The 15,930-nt window shown below is 43.2% G+C and overlaps 4 protein-coding genes and 1 long non-coding RNA gene across 5 annotated transcripts; 3 read left to right on the forward strand and 2 right to left on the reverse strand.

Moving 5' to 3' along the window:
* Positions 1 to 449: 449 nt before the first annotated feature.
* On the forward strand, positions 450 to 2,740 carry LOC141568577 (uncharacterized). Its single transcript, XR_012491737.2, has 2 exons — positions 450 to 587; positions 733 to 2,740. It is a non-coding gene; the product is annotated as an uncharacterized LOC141568577 (long non-coding RNA).
* A 6,997-nt stretch (positions 2,741 to 9,737) lies between these two features.
* Positions 9,738 to 10,400, reverse strand: LOC109438728 (histone H2A type 1-A-like). Its single transcript, XM_088799323.1, has 2 exons — positions 10,334 to 10,400; positions 9,738 to 10,147 (listed from the first exon to the last, which is right to left on the reverse strand). Exons 1-2 carry the CDS (start codon positions 10,398 to 10,400, stop codon positions 9,738 to 9,740), a joined length of 477 nt encoding a protein of 158 aa, XP_088655449.1.
* On the forward strand, positions 10,329 to 10,785 carry LOC109438730 (histone H2B type 1-A). The gene has a single exon (XM_019718752.3). The coding sequence runs from the start codon at positions 10,402 to 10,404 to the stop codon at positions 10,783 to 10,785; it is 384 nt and encodes a 127-aa protein (XP_019574311.3). The 5' UTR covers positions 10,329 to 10,401.
* Positions 10,786 to 11,670: 885 nt separating this feature from the next.
* On the reverse strand, positions 11,671 to 12,173 carry LOC148757811 (histone H2B type 1-A). The gene has a single exon (XM_088799747.1). It carries the CDS (start codon positions 12,052 to 12,054, stop codon positions 11,671 to 11,673), a length of 384 nt encoding a protein of 127 aa, XP_088655873.1. The 5' UTR covers positions 12,055 to 12,173.
* Positions 12,174 to 12,343: 170 nt separating this feature from the next.
* Positions 12,344 to 12,739, forward strand: LOC109438729 (histone H2A type 1-H-like). The gene has a single exon (XM_019718751.2). The coding sequence runs from the start codon at positions 12,344 to 12,346 to the stop codon at positions 12,737 to 12,739; it is 396 nt and encodes a 131-aa protein (XP_019574310.2).
* Positions 12,740 to 15,930: the final 3,191 nt, after the last annotated feature.

Consider the following 15,930-nt stretch of genomic DNA (forward strand, 5'->3'; position numbering starts at 1 on the left):
CTCCAAGCAGACACTGAGCAGGAGCTGCCTGGTCTGACTTGGATGCCGCTTCACCCACTTCCCAGAATGGGAAGAAAGAAGACCCGTCAACCCAGCCCAGAGCCTGGGCCCGGCCCCGCCTCACCCGGCAAAACTGCCGCTGAGCTGCAGGCCTGGGTGAGCCTGGGCGAGAAATAAGTGTTCCCATGGGAAGCCACATGACCTCCATGCTCTGTGTTCCATAGCAGAGGCCAGCGCCGTCACCACACACGTGTGACTGACTGCCAACACGCCCTGTCACTTTGATGGCACCCTCAAGTTAATCTCATTAATTCATAGGATCCCTGCCATGGGCTGTTACTTCCTCTACTTCTCGTGTTGCTGTGGCAGAGAGAGTGTCTCCCCGCGCCCGCGCCCAGGAAGGAAACGGCCAAGGACATGTGACTTACTTGGTTGATAAATTTAGGAGAAGCCCCTGAGCTCGCTTGGCTTGGTGCCCCTGGGAGCTGCCAGGCCTCAGCGTGCTCTAACCTGCTATCGTCCACACAAAAGGGGGCTGTCTCTGCTGCAGACACACATGGTTGTCCAGACCACCTGTGGCCAGGATGGTAAGTCCGCCTCCTAGAGCCGTGACTTATGAGAACCCACTGGGGTCACTCAGCTAAGTCACTCCCTCTGCAGTAATTTTTATTGGTGAGAAAGCTACAGTTGGGTCCCCTCTACGTGACTCTTGTGACTCTCGATTTGTTTCAGACCTGGGCGAGGAAGAAAGGGGTGCTTGCGGTCTCTGAGAATGGCAGTATGTATCATACTCCACATGCTGAGGACACAGACATGAAACACGCATGTTCCCCCAAATCCTAGAAGTCACCGAAAGGTGGGGAAGACACATACACAGGCAAACAAAATGCAGGGAAGTGTGACAGTCCTGGTGCCCAAGAGTCACAGGTCTACAGGTAACAGAGAAGAATCCAGTTGAACTTGTATCAGGAAAGGGGAGGGGTACAGGGAAGAAGCAAGGCTTTGCGGAGGATGTGATGTCTGAGCTGAGTTTCTAAGAAGGGCTAGGGTTCAGCTGGCTGTCTCCGTGGGGAGAACCCTCTAAACTGAACAAAGAGAGCGTGCAAGAGCAAGATGTCATGAAACAGTGGGGTGTTTACTGACGCATTTGTAGCTTGATTTTGTTGGAACAAAACATGAGGAACTCCTGACATGGAATGAGGCTGAGATGCTGATAACGGAAAAACTGCGAAAGGCTTTGTACACTGTACTAAGAACTTGGGGTGTTCTCAGCAGGGTGAGTCGGGCTGGGGGCCTGGGATGGGCTGGGAAAAGCCTTCCCCATTGAAGGGAGCAGTGGCTAGTCTGTCTCAGTTGGTCATTGCCAGGCAGTCAAAGGACACATGCGCTGGATCATCTGATTATTCAAGGAGACTAGAATTTTGGAATTTTCTGCAAAATCTACTAACTCTTTGAAACCAATTTTTAAAAAATGTTTTAAAACAAAGCATATCTGTAGAGCACCTCGGTTTTGTGGCCTCTGCTGTAGGTGATCGTCGGGGGGAAGACACAGCTAAACATAGAGAAGGTGAATCAGTGGGGGATGGGAACGGAGGTGGGGGAGACTCACTGGGGGGGAGGGTCTCAGAGGACATGCTGCTGCTGCTTATGCAGGAGAGGCTTTTGTTTTTCTTTTGGCTTAAGATGGGATGATAAAGCCACCAATTAGGATAGTAATAAAGAAGGAAGAGAAAGTTCAGGAAATATAGAAAAGACATTCTGAGTTTTAGATATGTGGAGTTTGAACATTTTGAGGTAAAAAATTTACTCATTTTACAGATGAGGAATCTGCAACTGAAAGATGGTAGGTAATTTCCAAAGCTTTACCCGTGATTAGAACCAGGGTTGATATGGCCCCAGTGGTTTCATCTTACCCCTGGACGTGTGCTGCCCACCCTGACAGCCGCGTGTGGCTGGGGAGCACTTGACATGTAGTTAGTCCAAACTAACATGCACTGTCAATACAAATCGCACACTGGATTTTGAAAACTTAATAAGAAAAAAGGGAATGTAAAGTACCTCAATAATATTTTTATAATGATTGCATGCTACGTGATAATACTTTGGCTATATTGAGTTAAATGAAATATATTGGTAAAATTAATACCACCTGTTTCTTTCTTTCTTTTTTTTTTTTTTTACTTTTTTCCCCAATGTGGGTACTAGAAAATTTCAAACCAAATATGTGGCTTACATTATGTGTGTATCAGATAGGGTGGCCCTAGACCACAACTTTCAGCAAGAAGCAGTTTCACTGCCACACTCTGTAGAGAACACCTGGATTTGGCCCACTCGGCAGACCTCTGAGGAGCATGCTGGGTACGGGGTCCTAGATTAGGAGCAAATCATGCGATGAGGACACTCACGAGCCTCTTTATAAATCCAAAGTGAATTGGGCACCATTCCTCGTGGGTTCTCAAGGTCTAAGTCATCTTCCCCTCAGAAGTTTGTTGGATAATTCTAACAAAGAAATGCTGAGGTAAAGGCCTAAGTAAGGGGAAAAGGATCGTGAGGAAAAAGCAGCCCAGAAATCAGACATTATCTACCTACTGAGTCCTTTGGATGTTTGTTTGGGGGAGGGGAGACGAGTGTTAAGCTGTGGGCTATAATATCTTACTTTCTGTACACCTCCACCTTTTTAAATGCAATTCTGCAAATAGATTTTGACGTGAAAATAAACCTGCAGCTGGGAACAAACAAAGATGCACTGGTAATTGTTTATGTGTTGTGACCTTTGAAATGTGCTACCTAATGGTTTGACAGACATCTACTTCTCTAACTCAGGGTGGGGAGAAGGAGGAGAGAAGGGCAAGTTCCTAATGGAATCCGCACGCCAAGCCTTCCGGGTTCTGAGATGCCGTCAGTTCTGTCAACAAAAGGTCACTGCTACCAAAACAATGCGAATGGGAGTCCCCAGTCTGGGATGCAGTAAAAGGAGAAACTTTATTCAGGTCAACTTGTTTCCAAACAAGACACATCCTCCCTGGTGGAAACAAAAAGTGCCCTTCACCAAGACACAGGGTCACTTTGCTCATACAGAAAAAGTGCCCGCCCCAGTCCCTGATTGGCCCATTGTTATGCAAATGAGGAATTCAAAACCGAAAAGTCTGATTGGTCCACATAACACTTTCCGGATTAGTCATTATGGAGCCACTTTGATTGCTCAGTATACATGCAAATGAGGATATATAGCTGTGCAGGTCTAATTGGATGGGGCAAGTCTCAGCCCATTGGTTGCTAACCTCAGCCCATTGGTTACACCATGGCTGCTAATCTCTGATTATAAATTTGGGCTCCAAGAAGGACTCCTTCTTGGTAGGTGTGTTCCTTCTCAGAGACAACAATGGCACGGGCCTGGATCTAAGGGGAGAAAAGTGGAGCCATTCTTGGTGATCCACTTGCCATAACCTCCAAGTAAGGGAGTGCTGACTCAAACTCTTTACTCAAGATTTGTCCCAGCAGCCCCTTGCACACCCCACTAATTTGTGGTATGTTTCTGTCACTCTTCAGCCTGACACACTGCCAGTCACAGTAGCCTTTAAGGGTGGGTTCTGATGAATTTTTACGATAGCATGAGTTAAATGGAGCTAGAGAATTTAGTCTATTATTTGAAAGGTAAAGAAAAAAAATCAAGTACTTTGAAAAATCTAGTATAATTAACACTATTAATTCCCCCCTCTGTCTTTATTAAGAACACACATCAAACTTCCCCACTGGATGAAAAGGAGGGACTGATTTCTCATTTTCCTTCCCAATATCCTTGTGAACATATAGGCCAAGTTCTTTTGTACTCATCATATTAACACAGTCCTGAGGTCAAGAGAGACTGTCTGGGCCAGAAGCTCACAGCAAGTTATTGTTTGGGAAGAGGGCTTGTACATATGTAGAGATTCTAGACCAGACCCCAGACCCCAGACCCCTCTTCTCGTGTGGGTAAAAATATGTATGAGTTGAATTATACTCAAAATTAATCAGATGGGTGTATTTTTAAGGGAGATGATCTCATGACATGCTTCTAATTTTCCAATATTCTAAAGAAAAGAGTTGGGTAGATATTATCGTTTAATCTCTTAGTTCCAAAGAGCAAGAAGCAGTTAGGGTATGTCTGGAGTGCAAGTGTGAGGTTCACAGCCTGTGTTCAGGGTCCCCAGGCTGCCTTCTCTTTCCGTCTCTACTTAAATCCCTTTTGATTTGCCATTCTCTCCAGAAATCCATTTTTCTCTCCTCTTTGTCCTCAGAGCTCATGGAAAAGTCTGGTTCCAGTTATTTATGATCTGAGTGTAAAACAAAGGTGCACACCAGACAGATAAGGCCAGGAGTCAGAATATCCTGGGCTCCCTGTGGATGTCAGCTAAGATTATATTTGACTTTAAAAGAGCTCATGTGTTGGCTCGTTCATTCATCAATTATTTTGTACGGGCCTGTTTACTATTTACTAGGCACCATGCTAGGCACTGGGTTGTTAATGGTGAACAAAATACACATTACATTCCCATGATACATATCAAACATGTTGATTACGTCATCCAAATCCTCTATATTATTACTATATGTGTGTCCGTAAGCTGTAATTTTCTGTGTGATTTTAGTTATGTCAAATTCTACTTGTTTTGCCTCATAAATTTTGCATATTTGCTGAATGGTGGATTAAAAGTCATGACTTTAAAAAAAAAAAAAAAAAAAAAGAGCTCATGTGTGACCACATCTTAAGTTAATGAGGAATATGTTATTCGTCAAGAATCCATTTCAAAAATTCAACTGGCTCTTATTGATTACATTGTGAAATTGTTTTCTTCAGATTTCACAAATTTTCTATTAAGGATCTAACACATTTTAGGTTTTATAATGTTAGAAAACAGCGAATGTGAATTTGCTGATTATATTATTTTTAATGGACCCAGAATATGACTTACTCAGATAAAAAGAAATGTAAATTAAACCAATAATGTGGTAGCACTTTGCCCTATCAACTAATCAAATCTTTAGTTAAATAACACCAAATTCTGTGAGGGCCAAACAAAACAGATATAGTCCCATGCCTTGCTGGTGGATTTTTCGTGCAACCATCTGGAAGAGCAATTTAAAAGTATGAAGAAAAAGTGCATACAATTGTGCATACTCTGATCCAATCACCCCATATCTAGGTTGCAGATAAGGAATCCATAAAGTAATTTATTATAATAAGCAAAAGGAAAAAAATAGCATATGCTTGCCGAGTTACTGCTAAAGTGTAAATTGCTAATAGCCACTATTTATTTTGAATTAAAAAGTCTTACTATTCTGGGCATAATACAAACCAAATGAAAAATCCCATCATACTTTGGAAAGTGTAGTATTATTCTGATTATAATCAGCAGTAAGATAAGAAAGTCCCCAATCACCACTTCTATGTATCATCTTTCCCAACTATCACACAATGCATTTAGACAAGAAAGTTAACTACTGAAAACTACAGAAACAAAATTATATGATTTTCTTGCCTATGTGGAAAACCCTAGAGAAAAAAAGGCAGAAAAATAGAAATGACAGCATTCCATGAGGAAACTAAATATAAAATTGCAATACAAAACTCAGTAAGTTTCTATCTACAAAAAATAGTCAGAAAACACAATAAAAGAATCCCTTTTAATATTCCCCTACAATAAAATAATAAAAAGGAGGGCACTGGGAGATAGATTCCATGAAATGTATGTAAAAGCCCTACAAGGAAAATGATAAAAGTTCTATAAGAAGTACATAAAAGTCTTGAAAAAACTCAAGGCCGTGTCTCCTTAAATATGTATTCACATTCTTCATAAATATTTTGTTCTATATAAACTTTAAATTTAATGCAATTCTAATAGGACTTAATTAGAACTGAAAAAAAGTGTTACAAAGTGCATTTGGAAGAAAAGAACACACAGGTCAATTCCGAAAAGTACAAAGGGCAGTTTACACTATCTGATAAAAAAAAAAAAAAGATACTTACATTATGGTAGTCTTTAAAACAAGGAGGAAAAAAGGTTTTCAAAAAGCCACCAAACACGAAATGATGCCACACCTCACTATTTAAATAGTAGAAATTCAATCCGGCTAATAAGTCTAACAGCAAAGTGTCACTTTTACTTGATAGGGTGGTAGACTAGAACTGCGTTTGGCCAAAGGACCGGTTTTTTCAGACAGGTAAGTATGAGGAAAGCTTATCCCCTAGCAGGAGATAGTGGAAAATCGAGAGGCCTCCTGACACATCAATGTGTGCACCCAGGTGCATTACTTTCCAGAATCATTCTCCCTTGACCACTGTTGATGGATGGACAGTGAGTGGACATATGATTCCACATGGGCCAGTGGCACTCCTCTGTGAACTTGGACTCGGGTTAAGGAAGTGAGTCTCTCAAAGAGGATGAGTCTGAAATCTATAAAACTGAGCAGCCTGTGGGGAACTCTTCTTCAAAGTGCTGGTGAAGGAGGCCCCCCCACCGTGATAGCCTTTTGCTTTCCGAGTGGGTGATGGGAACAGGAGTACTGTCCAATCAGCACTGACCTGAGGTATCTCATTTACAGTCATTTGCCTCTTGATTTTATTCCAATCAGAAATGCCTCATTTGAATACACGGTGTATAAATAAGATCCGTGGCTTCACAACCAGCCACTGTCTTTTCCTCAAGGTAGTGGAAGGCTGTGTCTCCTGCTTCTGATTTCACCTCCGGCCCACGAAGCAGGTTCAGCCCTGCACTGGCATCTCTACGGAAGGAAGCTGTGTGGCTGCTGATGCCCGGGGGACTGGCCAGGCTGTGTGCTGGGCACTATATCCTGTCGCCAAGTACACCAGCTACAGGAGCTTTCTTCGGGAAACACGAACATCCAACAGCAGACGCTTTTCTTAGCTGCTTAAGACTTTCAGGTAAGAGTGTCATCTACCGAACTTGATTCATCTGTTTGTTTTTGGATTTGAGACCCTTCCCTGATTTTTAAAAAATGTGTGTTTTGTTTTTTAATGACGTTTCTAACTTAATTTTGGATTTACAGAAAAGTTGTAAAGATTGTGCTGTACACCCGTCATGCAGCTTCCCCTTTTGTCCACATTTGTGCATTTGCCACGACTAAGGAACTAACATGGTACATTTCTGTGAATTGAATGCTAAACATTGTTTGGATTTCATTATACTTTACCTAATGATCCTTTTCCGTTCCAGGATCCAACTTAAAATATGTGACATGTAGTTGTAATGTTGCCTTAGCTGCTTCTGGGCTGTGGCAATTTCTCAGAATTTCCTTTTTTGATAACCTTGATAGCTTTGAGGACGCATCGTCAGAAACTTTGTAGAATGTTCCTCGACGTGGATTTGTCTGATGTTTTTCTCAGGGTTAGACTGGGATTATGGTTGTTGGGAGGAATCCCAGAGAAGATGCTCTTCTCAGCAGCTCATATTAATGATACATGCTATCAACATGGCTTATCACTGATGATGTGAGAATGAATACAGGAAACCTCATTCAAAACGGAATAGGGAAGCCACGAGGAGCTCTCATGCACTACACTAGAGGCAGCCTCCATAGGCCGGCAGGAAATAAGATTTCCTCTCCATCTGGCAATAGCAACTGCCCTTGCCTGCAGTCAATGAGAAGCGGCCACCCCTTAGAACTCTCACGTTCCTCCAGTGAAAATTTAAAACAACCCTTCCCTACTTCCTCCTTTCCTCTATAAAAGACTGCTCGTCTCCTTTGTTCTCAGGACTTGCCTGTGGTTCCCCATAGTTTTCTTGTCCCAAGTTGGAAATTCTCTGCTATTTCTGAATAAACTCACTTGTTGCTCAACGACCTGTGTTTAATTTTTAAGATTGACAATGTTAAATTAACATAGATTATCTGGCTGAGGTAATATTTGCCAGGTTTCTCTCCTGTGAAGTCACTCCCTTTCCCCCCTTGCCTTTCCACACTCTGTGCTCTGGCAAGTCTGGGGAGTTAAACTACACTTGCTTGATGGGAGAACATCTATATAATTTGCTTGATATCCTTCTGTGTAGGAGACTTATCACATAGCCCTAATTTATTTACTCAATCAATTATATCAGCATTCTCTGATTTTAAAATAGCACATTTTAAAGTTTTTAATTGCCATGTTCTAAATATTATCTAATTTTATCCAATATCTGTACAATTTCCTTTTCCAAAAATTTTCCTTCTTTTGGTGTCCTCCCCAACTGCAGGCCTCAATCGATATTTGTGTACCTGAATGTCAGATAGAGGTTAGAAAATGAAGGAAGAGGAGGGGTGGGAGGGGGTCCATGGTGCCTACAGAAAAAGCTCATAACTAGCTTTGATTAACTGCCTCCAGCCAAGTAGCTGTTTATTACTCCAGGGTCTGGAGCAAGATAAGGATCTGAGTCAACAGACCTCCCTTGGAAGAGTGTGCACCACTTTTCCTGCCAAATCAATGAGTAACTTCCTCACCCCACCCAGCAAACCAGAAGTCCTCTAGACAGGCGCTCTCTTGCTCTCCCTGCCCCTCAAGCCCTCTGGCCCTCGCTTTCTCCCCCTCTCTCTGCCTCTCCCCCACCTCAGCTAGGCCCGTTCTCTTCCCTGAGAATGTATCCCTAATAAACCCTGCTTGCATATTAATCAGCTTGCTGAACTTTGATTTTTCACTGCGTTGGCAAGAAGAACTGAGACTCCAGTAACATTTATTCAGAAATGACTGACTCTTATAACTACCTTGATTGTCCCTAATTAACATATTATATAGTTATTCTCATCTTTAACTTCTTATAGAACTTTATACTTCACACTTAACTGTCTAGCAATGTTTGTTTTACATAACCATTGAGATTCTTTTTCTTTGAGATAAAGTAATCTTAAATATTGTATAGTAATTTTGTATTTGACAGCTTAACTAAATGTTCATTTGCTTTTCAATTTATCTTGGTGTTGACAGTACAAACAGATCAACTGCTACTATTTCATCCTTTTTTGTGTGGTTAAAATACCTGAAAATTTTGACATTCCCTAGTATTGCAATTTCAAACTTAACTTCTTGCCACATTCCAGTCTTGGAGACTGACACCGTCTCTCCATTACACATGGTAGTTATCAAGCTTCTTTTTGAGATACATCTTTTCCTACATTTTAAGGAAATTTTTTACTAAGCATGTATGCAAAGCCATGGATCTAATATTCACATATGAACCTTTACGAAATGTTAAGATTAACCTGAAACACTTCACACTGAACCATACTAGCATGTTTGATGGGAAAGTCGTTTGAAAAAGGCACTGAGAAAACGATGCAGCCTTGCTAGATTGGCTGATATCCTGTAGACTGCCACGAGTTCAACTATCTTGCGTTTGTTCTAATCCAATCACCACTTAACTCAATAAATTAGCTTCAAATAGGATTCCTCTGCTCACACTGTGCTGCAGCACGGAGCCTTCTACAACTGGTCCCTAGGAAACTAAAAAGGGCATCCCGATGAGTATCCAAGTGACTCTGAGCTTTTAATTTTTCAGCAACACTGGTTATTAGAAGCACAGATCATTTCAGGAGGGCGGTTTTGCAAGGAGCTATGGCCCACACGTTACTGCTACAGAATACCACTGCAGCTCTTTGGTCTACATAACAGCCTTCACTGATAATGTGACTGGCTCTGAAAAGAGCCTTTGGTTTGTTTCCCTTTACAGATGTTCAGGCCCCTCAGTGGTTTCACTTCACCACTGGAAAGATTACTTGGTCTGGACTTTGTGATGGTGGCTCTCGGTCTTCTTGGGCAGCAGCACCGCCTGGATGTTGGGCAGGACGCCGCCCTGCGCGATGGTGACCTTGCCCAGCAGCTTGTTGAGCTCCTTGTCATTGTGGATGGCCAGCTGCAGGTGGCGCGGGATGGTGCGTGTCTTGTCGTGGGCCACGTTACCCGCCAGCTCAAGGATCTCGGGCGTCAGGTACTCCAGCACGGCCACCAGGTACACTGGCGCGCCGGCCCCAACGTGGTTGGCGTAGTTGCCTTTGCAGAACAGGCGGTGCACACGGCCCACGGGGAACGGCAGGCCGGCTCTGGAGGAAGACCGTTCCCTTGCTGCTCTGCTCACTGCTCCCAAACGTACTCTGAGGCCAGAAGTAGTAACGGAAAAACAACCTAAACGTATGCTACCGGGCCTACTTAAAGTCTGTCCGGAGGTTGTGACTCGCTATCTGATTGGCTGATGGAAGGCCAATCAGAAAGCATTACTGGAATCACCTACTTTACATATACGTCACTAACCACTGTCCAATCAGATCTTGGCTGCCCAATACGTCATGTTAGTGCCATGCCAATAAATACCACTCTTGGACACCAGATGCTGTCTTCTTCCTTGGTACCAGGGGGAGCTGTAGAACAAAGCACTCATCATGCCAGAGCCGACTTCAAAAGGTGCTGTCGTTTCTAAGAAGGGTTTCAAGAAGGCGGTGACTGACGCGCAGAAGAAGGACGGCAAGAAGCGGAAGCGTAGCCGCAAAGAGAGCTATTCGGTTTACATTTACAAGGTGCTGAAGCAGGTGCACCAGAACACGGGCATCTCCTCCAAAGCCATGAGCACCATGAATTCCTTCGTCACTGATGCCTTCGAGCGCATCGCAGGCGAGGCGTCGCGCCTGGCGCAGTACAACAAGCGCTCGACCATCACGTCCCGGGAGATCCAGACGGCCGTGCGCCTGCTGCTGCCCGGGGAGCTGGCCAAACACGCCGTGTCCGAGGGCACCAAGGCCGTCACCAAGTACACCAGCTCCAAGTGAGCGCGTGCTCGTGCAGCACTCTTCAACCCAAAGGCTCTTTTCAGAGCCACTCACACTGCTTAAGGGGCTGTGAGCTCTGCTTAGCTGGTTAATCAATGTGTGTGATATGTCTTAATCCTCGGAGTGTCAAATTGAGTAGTTAAACGGTGACCGCTCCCGACGTCATATATATACGTAGTGTACAAAAAGACTGCTCCGACCTTTTTAGGGCAGCCAAAAAGGAAGCTAAATAGGCAGAAGAAACTTATCCGCCATCTTAAATCATCCTAAAAAAAAAAGGCAGTCCGTGTTTTTTAGGACACTGGGCCCACGAAATCAATTTCTATTTGGGGTTCTGCTGGTTAAATGGGCCACCTGATACCTTCTACTGACAAAAAAACGTAAATAAGACCTTGTGCTCTAACGCATCTTTTGGAGCAAAAATAGATCTTAAATTGAGATCTTAAACTAATTTTTATCCCAAAAGATGCATTAGAGCTGATGGTACGGCAAGGTCTTATTTACGTTTTTTTGTCAGTAGAAGGTATCAGGTGGCCCATTTAACCAGCAGAACCCCAAATAGAAATTGATTTCGTGGGCCCAGTGTCCTGAAAAACACGGACTGCCTTTTTTTTTTTAGGATGATTTAAGATGGCGGATAAGTTTCTTCTGCCTATTTAGCTTCCTTTTTGGCTGCCCTAAAAAGGTCGGAGCAGTCTTTTTGTACACTACGTATATATATGACGTCGGGAGCGGTCACCGTTTAACTACTCAATTTGACACTCCGAGGATTAAGACATATCATACACATTGATTAACCAGCTAAGCAGAGCTCACAGCCCCTTAAGCAGTGTGAGTGGCTCTGAAAAGAGCCTTTGGGTTGAAGAGTGCTGCACGAGCACGCGCTCACTTGGAGCTGGTGTACTTGGTGACGGCCTTGGTGCCCTCGGACACCGCGTGCTTGGCCAGCTCCCCGGGCAGCAGCAGGCGCACGGCCGTCTGGATCTCCCGGGACGTGATGGTCGAGCGCTTGTTGTACTGCGCCAGGCGCGACGCCTCGCCTGCGATGCGCTCGAAGATATCAGTGACGAAGGAGTTCATGATGCTCATGGCCTTGGATGAGATCCCGGTGTCTGGATGCACTTGCTTTAATACTTTATAGATATAAATGGAATAGCTCTCTTTGCGGCACTTCTTGCGCTTCTTTCCCTCCTTTTTTTGCGTCTTGCTAACAGCTTTCTTGAAGCCTTTCTTGGAAACAGTGGCGGTCTTCGAAGTCAGCTCCGGCATGTCGAGTGCTCAACTTTGCAGGTACAACTTCTACACCAAACCGAAGGGTAACGCCTGGTGTCTAAAAGAGCGTTATTTATAGGCGACAGTGACATGTCGAGTTGGGCAGCCAAGATCTGATTGGACAGTAGTTAGTGACGTGTATGTAAAGTAGGTGATTCCAGTAATGCTTTCTGATTGGATAGCGGTCCATCAACTAATCAGATGGCAAATCACAACCTCCGGACAGACTATAAATAGCCCCCCCCCTTAACGGTCACTTTTTTCTGTTATAACTGGTTTTTTTGTCATGTCGGGACGTGGAAAGCAGGGCGGCAAGGCTCGCACCAAGCCGAAGTCCCGTTCATCCAGAGCTGGCCTGCAGTTCCCCGTGGGTCGCGTGCACCGGCTGCTCCGCAAGGGCAACTACGCCGAGCGGGTCGGGGCCGGCGCGCCCGTGTACCTGGCGGCCGTGCTGGAGTACCTGACGGCCGAGATCCTGGAGCTGGCGGGCAACGCGGCCCTCGACAACAAGAAGACGCGCATCATCCCGCGCCACCTGCAGCTGGCCATCCGCAACGACGAGGAGCTCAACAAGCTGCTGGGCAAGGTCACCATCGCGCAGGGCGGCGTCCTGCCCAACATCCAGGCCGTGCTGCTGCCCAAGAAGACCGAGAGCCACCATCACAAAGTCCAGACCAAGTAATCTTTCCAGTGGTGAAGTGAAACCACGGAGGGGCCTGAACATCTGGAAAGGGAAACAAACCAAAGGCTCTTTTCAGAGCCACTCACAGTTTCTAAAAAAGAGCTTAAAGAAACAGTGACTGATTAACAAATAAGTGTATTGATGAACTCGCCTAAACCAGTAGGACGGGGAAGCATGTTGTTCAGATAATACCGTGTTTCTCTCAAAATAAGACCTAGTCTAATGGTACAATCAGCTCTAATGTGTCTTTTGGAGCAAAAGCTAATTTTTGCTTCAAAGGACACATTATCCCGCTAGGTGTTATTTTCAGGGAAACCTGGTAGGTCTCGGAAGCAGTTTACTTTAACGTGCAATAAATTTGACCACAGAAATGGTCTCGGGTGGAGTTGCTTTTTCACAGCGGAGTAGATAACCGCCTAGCACGCTGGCAGATGGGAAAAGGAGCAAATTTAGGATTGCTGTGACAATTGTCAAGGGAAGGAAAATGGAACCCAATGTTAGCATTTCTAGTAAGGACAGAGATGAGATGAATGGATTAGGAGCTAAGAAAGATAAATTTGGGCAGCTTTTGGCTCAAATTTTGTTTGGAGAGCATCTACAGGATGTCAGCCAAGTAGCTCGCATATCTAACTTGCAGCTTGGCTCTTGTTTTCCCAAATGACTTGTAGCACGGGCTTTCCTTTCAGAAATTCTAGGATGCTTCCATGTCCTGAAATCTGCAACCATGACGTGTTAGGCCAAAAGACAAAAGGCACATACTATTTGAAATGTATGTGAAAAACAGTAAAAATGAATAATGGGTTTCTGAGTATATAGGTTACACCTCAAAGAAGCCTAATACCATTTTGATGGTAAGATAATATGAGTCAGTCATGTAACAAGGCAGTTTTCAATTATTCAGGAATATTAGCCACTGAATTCAAGCAGTTTAATCACTGAAAATGAAACAATATTTTGTTGATCATTGAGCACTGCATATGAGTAAACACCCACAGAAACAACTGAAAACTGGGAAAGCAGTCAAATACAAAACTATAAAAATGAAACCATCAAAAGTCTCTCCAGGCGGCTGGCCACCAGTCTGAGTGGCCGTAGGCTGCTATGGGCTACTGTGTGCGGCCAGGAGTGGCCGGTGGCTACCGTGAGCGGCCGGCAGCAAGTATGAGTGGCCAGCAGCCATTGTGAGTGACCAGCAGCCAGCGTGAGCGGCTGTGAGCTGCTGTGAACTGCTGACCGACAACTGGTGACCAACAGCCTCAGCTGGGGGGAGCGCAAGCCTCGTAATACCAGCATGGGCCAGGGAGCTGTGTCCTACACAACCAAACAGAAACAATGGCTTGAACTGGAGTGGGGGCGGGGGGCAGAGACGGAAGAAGGGGGAAACATGTCTCTCAAACACAACGCAAAACAAAAACCTACACATTCATGACAAACTGCAAAAATTTCTTAAAACATTCACAGTTAAAAATTACCTTAATACTTGTGTCCATAAAATTATCCCCAAAACTATAGAATTGGTATGTTTTAAAATTACAAGGACATAGTTTTTAGAAACCTATGTTAACAGAAAAAATGCTGATGAAATAGCAGCGTCTCAAAAAAAAAAAAAAATTGCTTAATTTGAACCTATGAAGCAATGAGGACTAAGATAAACGAAAATAAATTTTGAGGTCATAAATGAGTTACCATCCTTAAAAACCTGAGCTTCCAAGTGTGTACCCTTTTAGACATTTAAGGAAAAGATAAATCTACAGCTAATTAAATGGTTTCAGATTATAAACACAGTTTTATAGTTTTGAAGAAATGTGATAGAATCTAGTGAAGAAAGCATGCTACTGTGTTTCCCTGAAAATAAGACCGGGTCTTATATTAATTTTTGCTCCAAAAGATGCATTAGGGCGTATTTTCAGGGGATGTCTTATTTTTTCATGTACAGCAATCTACATTTATTCAAATACAGTCATGTCATCTTCTGGAACATCATCTTAATGTACTGAATGCATCCGTCTGGCTGAGCTCTTAACTGGGGCTTATTTTTGGGGAAACATGGTACTAAGTGCAGCACAATGTAAGTATAGCAGTCGCATGTAACTGACTCACTTCCATACTTCATTGCCTCCCCTTACAGTGCCCTGAGGCCTAGCAGGCAATGAACAGGTGCTTTATTTTAAAATACCAGGTACTTTCATATTCACTTAATAGTGATTAGTCTATTTTTTCCAATAAAATGATACATACAACACACAAAGTTTACATGGAAATTTCAAATAGGAGTAGACAACAATTACATTTAAGCTGAAAATGTCATTATCAATAACATCCCCTTCCCAATCCTATCTTTCACCTTTTATGTTATTTTACTAATTTTAAACCTTTCATTGTTAAATTTTTGACACATAAATTTGAAAGACTAGTGTGATAAACACCCACATTGCACACGTGAAATTGTACTTCAGTTTTATCTCCTAAAAAAAGGATATTCTCTTATAATAACAATACCATTTTCATACCTAGGAAAAATAACAATTCCCTAATACCTAGCTTACTTTCAAATTCCCCCAATTTCCTCAAAAATTTTTATAGCTCGTTTTATTTTAGTTTTTGTTTTCAAATGGAATGTAATATTTGTGCTAACCCCCTCCCCAAAAGTGTGTTAAATTCAAATTTTGCTGTAAGGGCATATGTGCATAATTATTACCTATTTTACATTTAACCAGTGCAGAGCAAAACCAGAAATTTTTATACATTTTATCGTAACTATGTTTGGATGAGCTAACTGGGTTGAAGATTCTGCAAAACACCTCACCAATGTGCATCGGTGATGTTATCTTTTAAGCAAAAGGCAGAAACTAAACATCTTGTGAGCACTGTCGTGGTTTAAGCCATCATTTGTGCTTGACTAGATACATCTCCAGCAAAGCACCCTTTAAACATCTTTCCTGGAACTTGCTGGATAGGCAGGCCTCCAGGACATGACTGATGTCCTTTCTTAACCTTTGGCTCTGAGCTGTGTGATGAGCGAAACAATTGAAACCCTTAGTTAAAGCCCATACCTACCTCTCAAGACGCTGATGCAATGCCTAACCATGTTTACTGTTAACTGTTGGCTTTGCCATCATTATTTGATGACATTGTGTGATATAGTCAAGAATATTAGTCAAGGAGTTTTCTAAGCAGTTGATTTATTGCAC

The sequence above is a fragment of the Rhinolophus sinicus genome, chromosome 7 (assembly GCF_057876585.1).
Source record: "Rhinolophus sinicus isolate RSI-liver-muscle chromosome 7, RSI-T2T, whole genome shotgun sequence".
NCBI classification, from domain to species: domain Eukaryota; kingdom Metazoa; phylum Chordata; class Mammalia; order Chiroptera; family Rhinolophidae; genus Rhinolophus; species Rhinolophus sinicus.

Coding starts and splice junctions, on each gene's coding strand:
- LOC109438730 (XM_019718752.3), top strand. CDS start 10,402: ATGCCAGAGCCGACTTCAAAAGGTGCTGTCGTTTCTAAGAAGGGTTTC.
- LOC148757811 (XM_088799747.1), bottom strand. CDS start 12,054: ATGCCGGAGCTGACTTCGAAGACCGCCACTGTTTCCAAGAAAGGCTTC.
- LOC109438729 (XM_019718751.2), top strand. CDS start 12,344: ATGTCGGGACGTGGAAAGCAGGGCGGCAAGGCTCGCACCAAGCCGAAG.
- LOC109438728 (XM_088799323.1), bottom strand. CDS start 10,400: ATGAGTGCTTTGTTCTACAGCTCCCCCTGGTACCAAGGAAGAAGACAG. Junction 10,148..10,333: donor GCATCTGGTGTCCAAGAGTG/GTATTTATTGGC, acceptor GCATACGTTTAG/GTTGTTTTTCCGTTACTACT.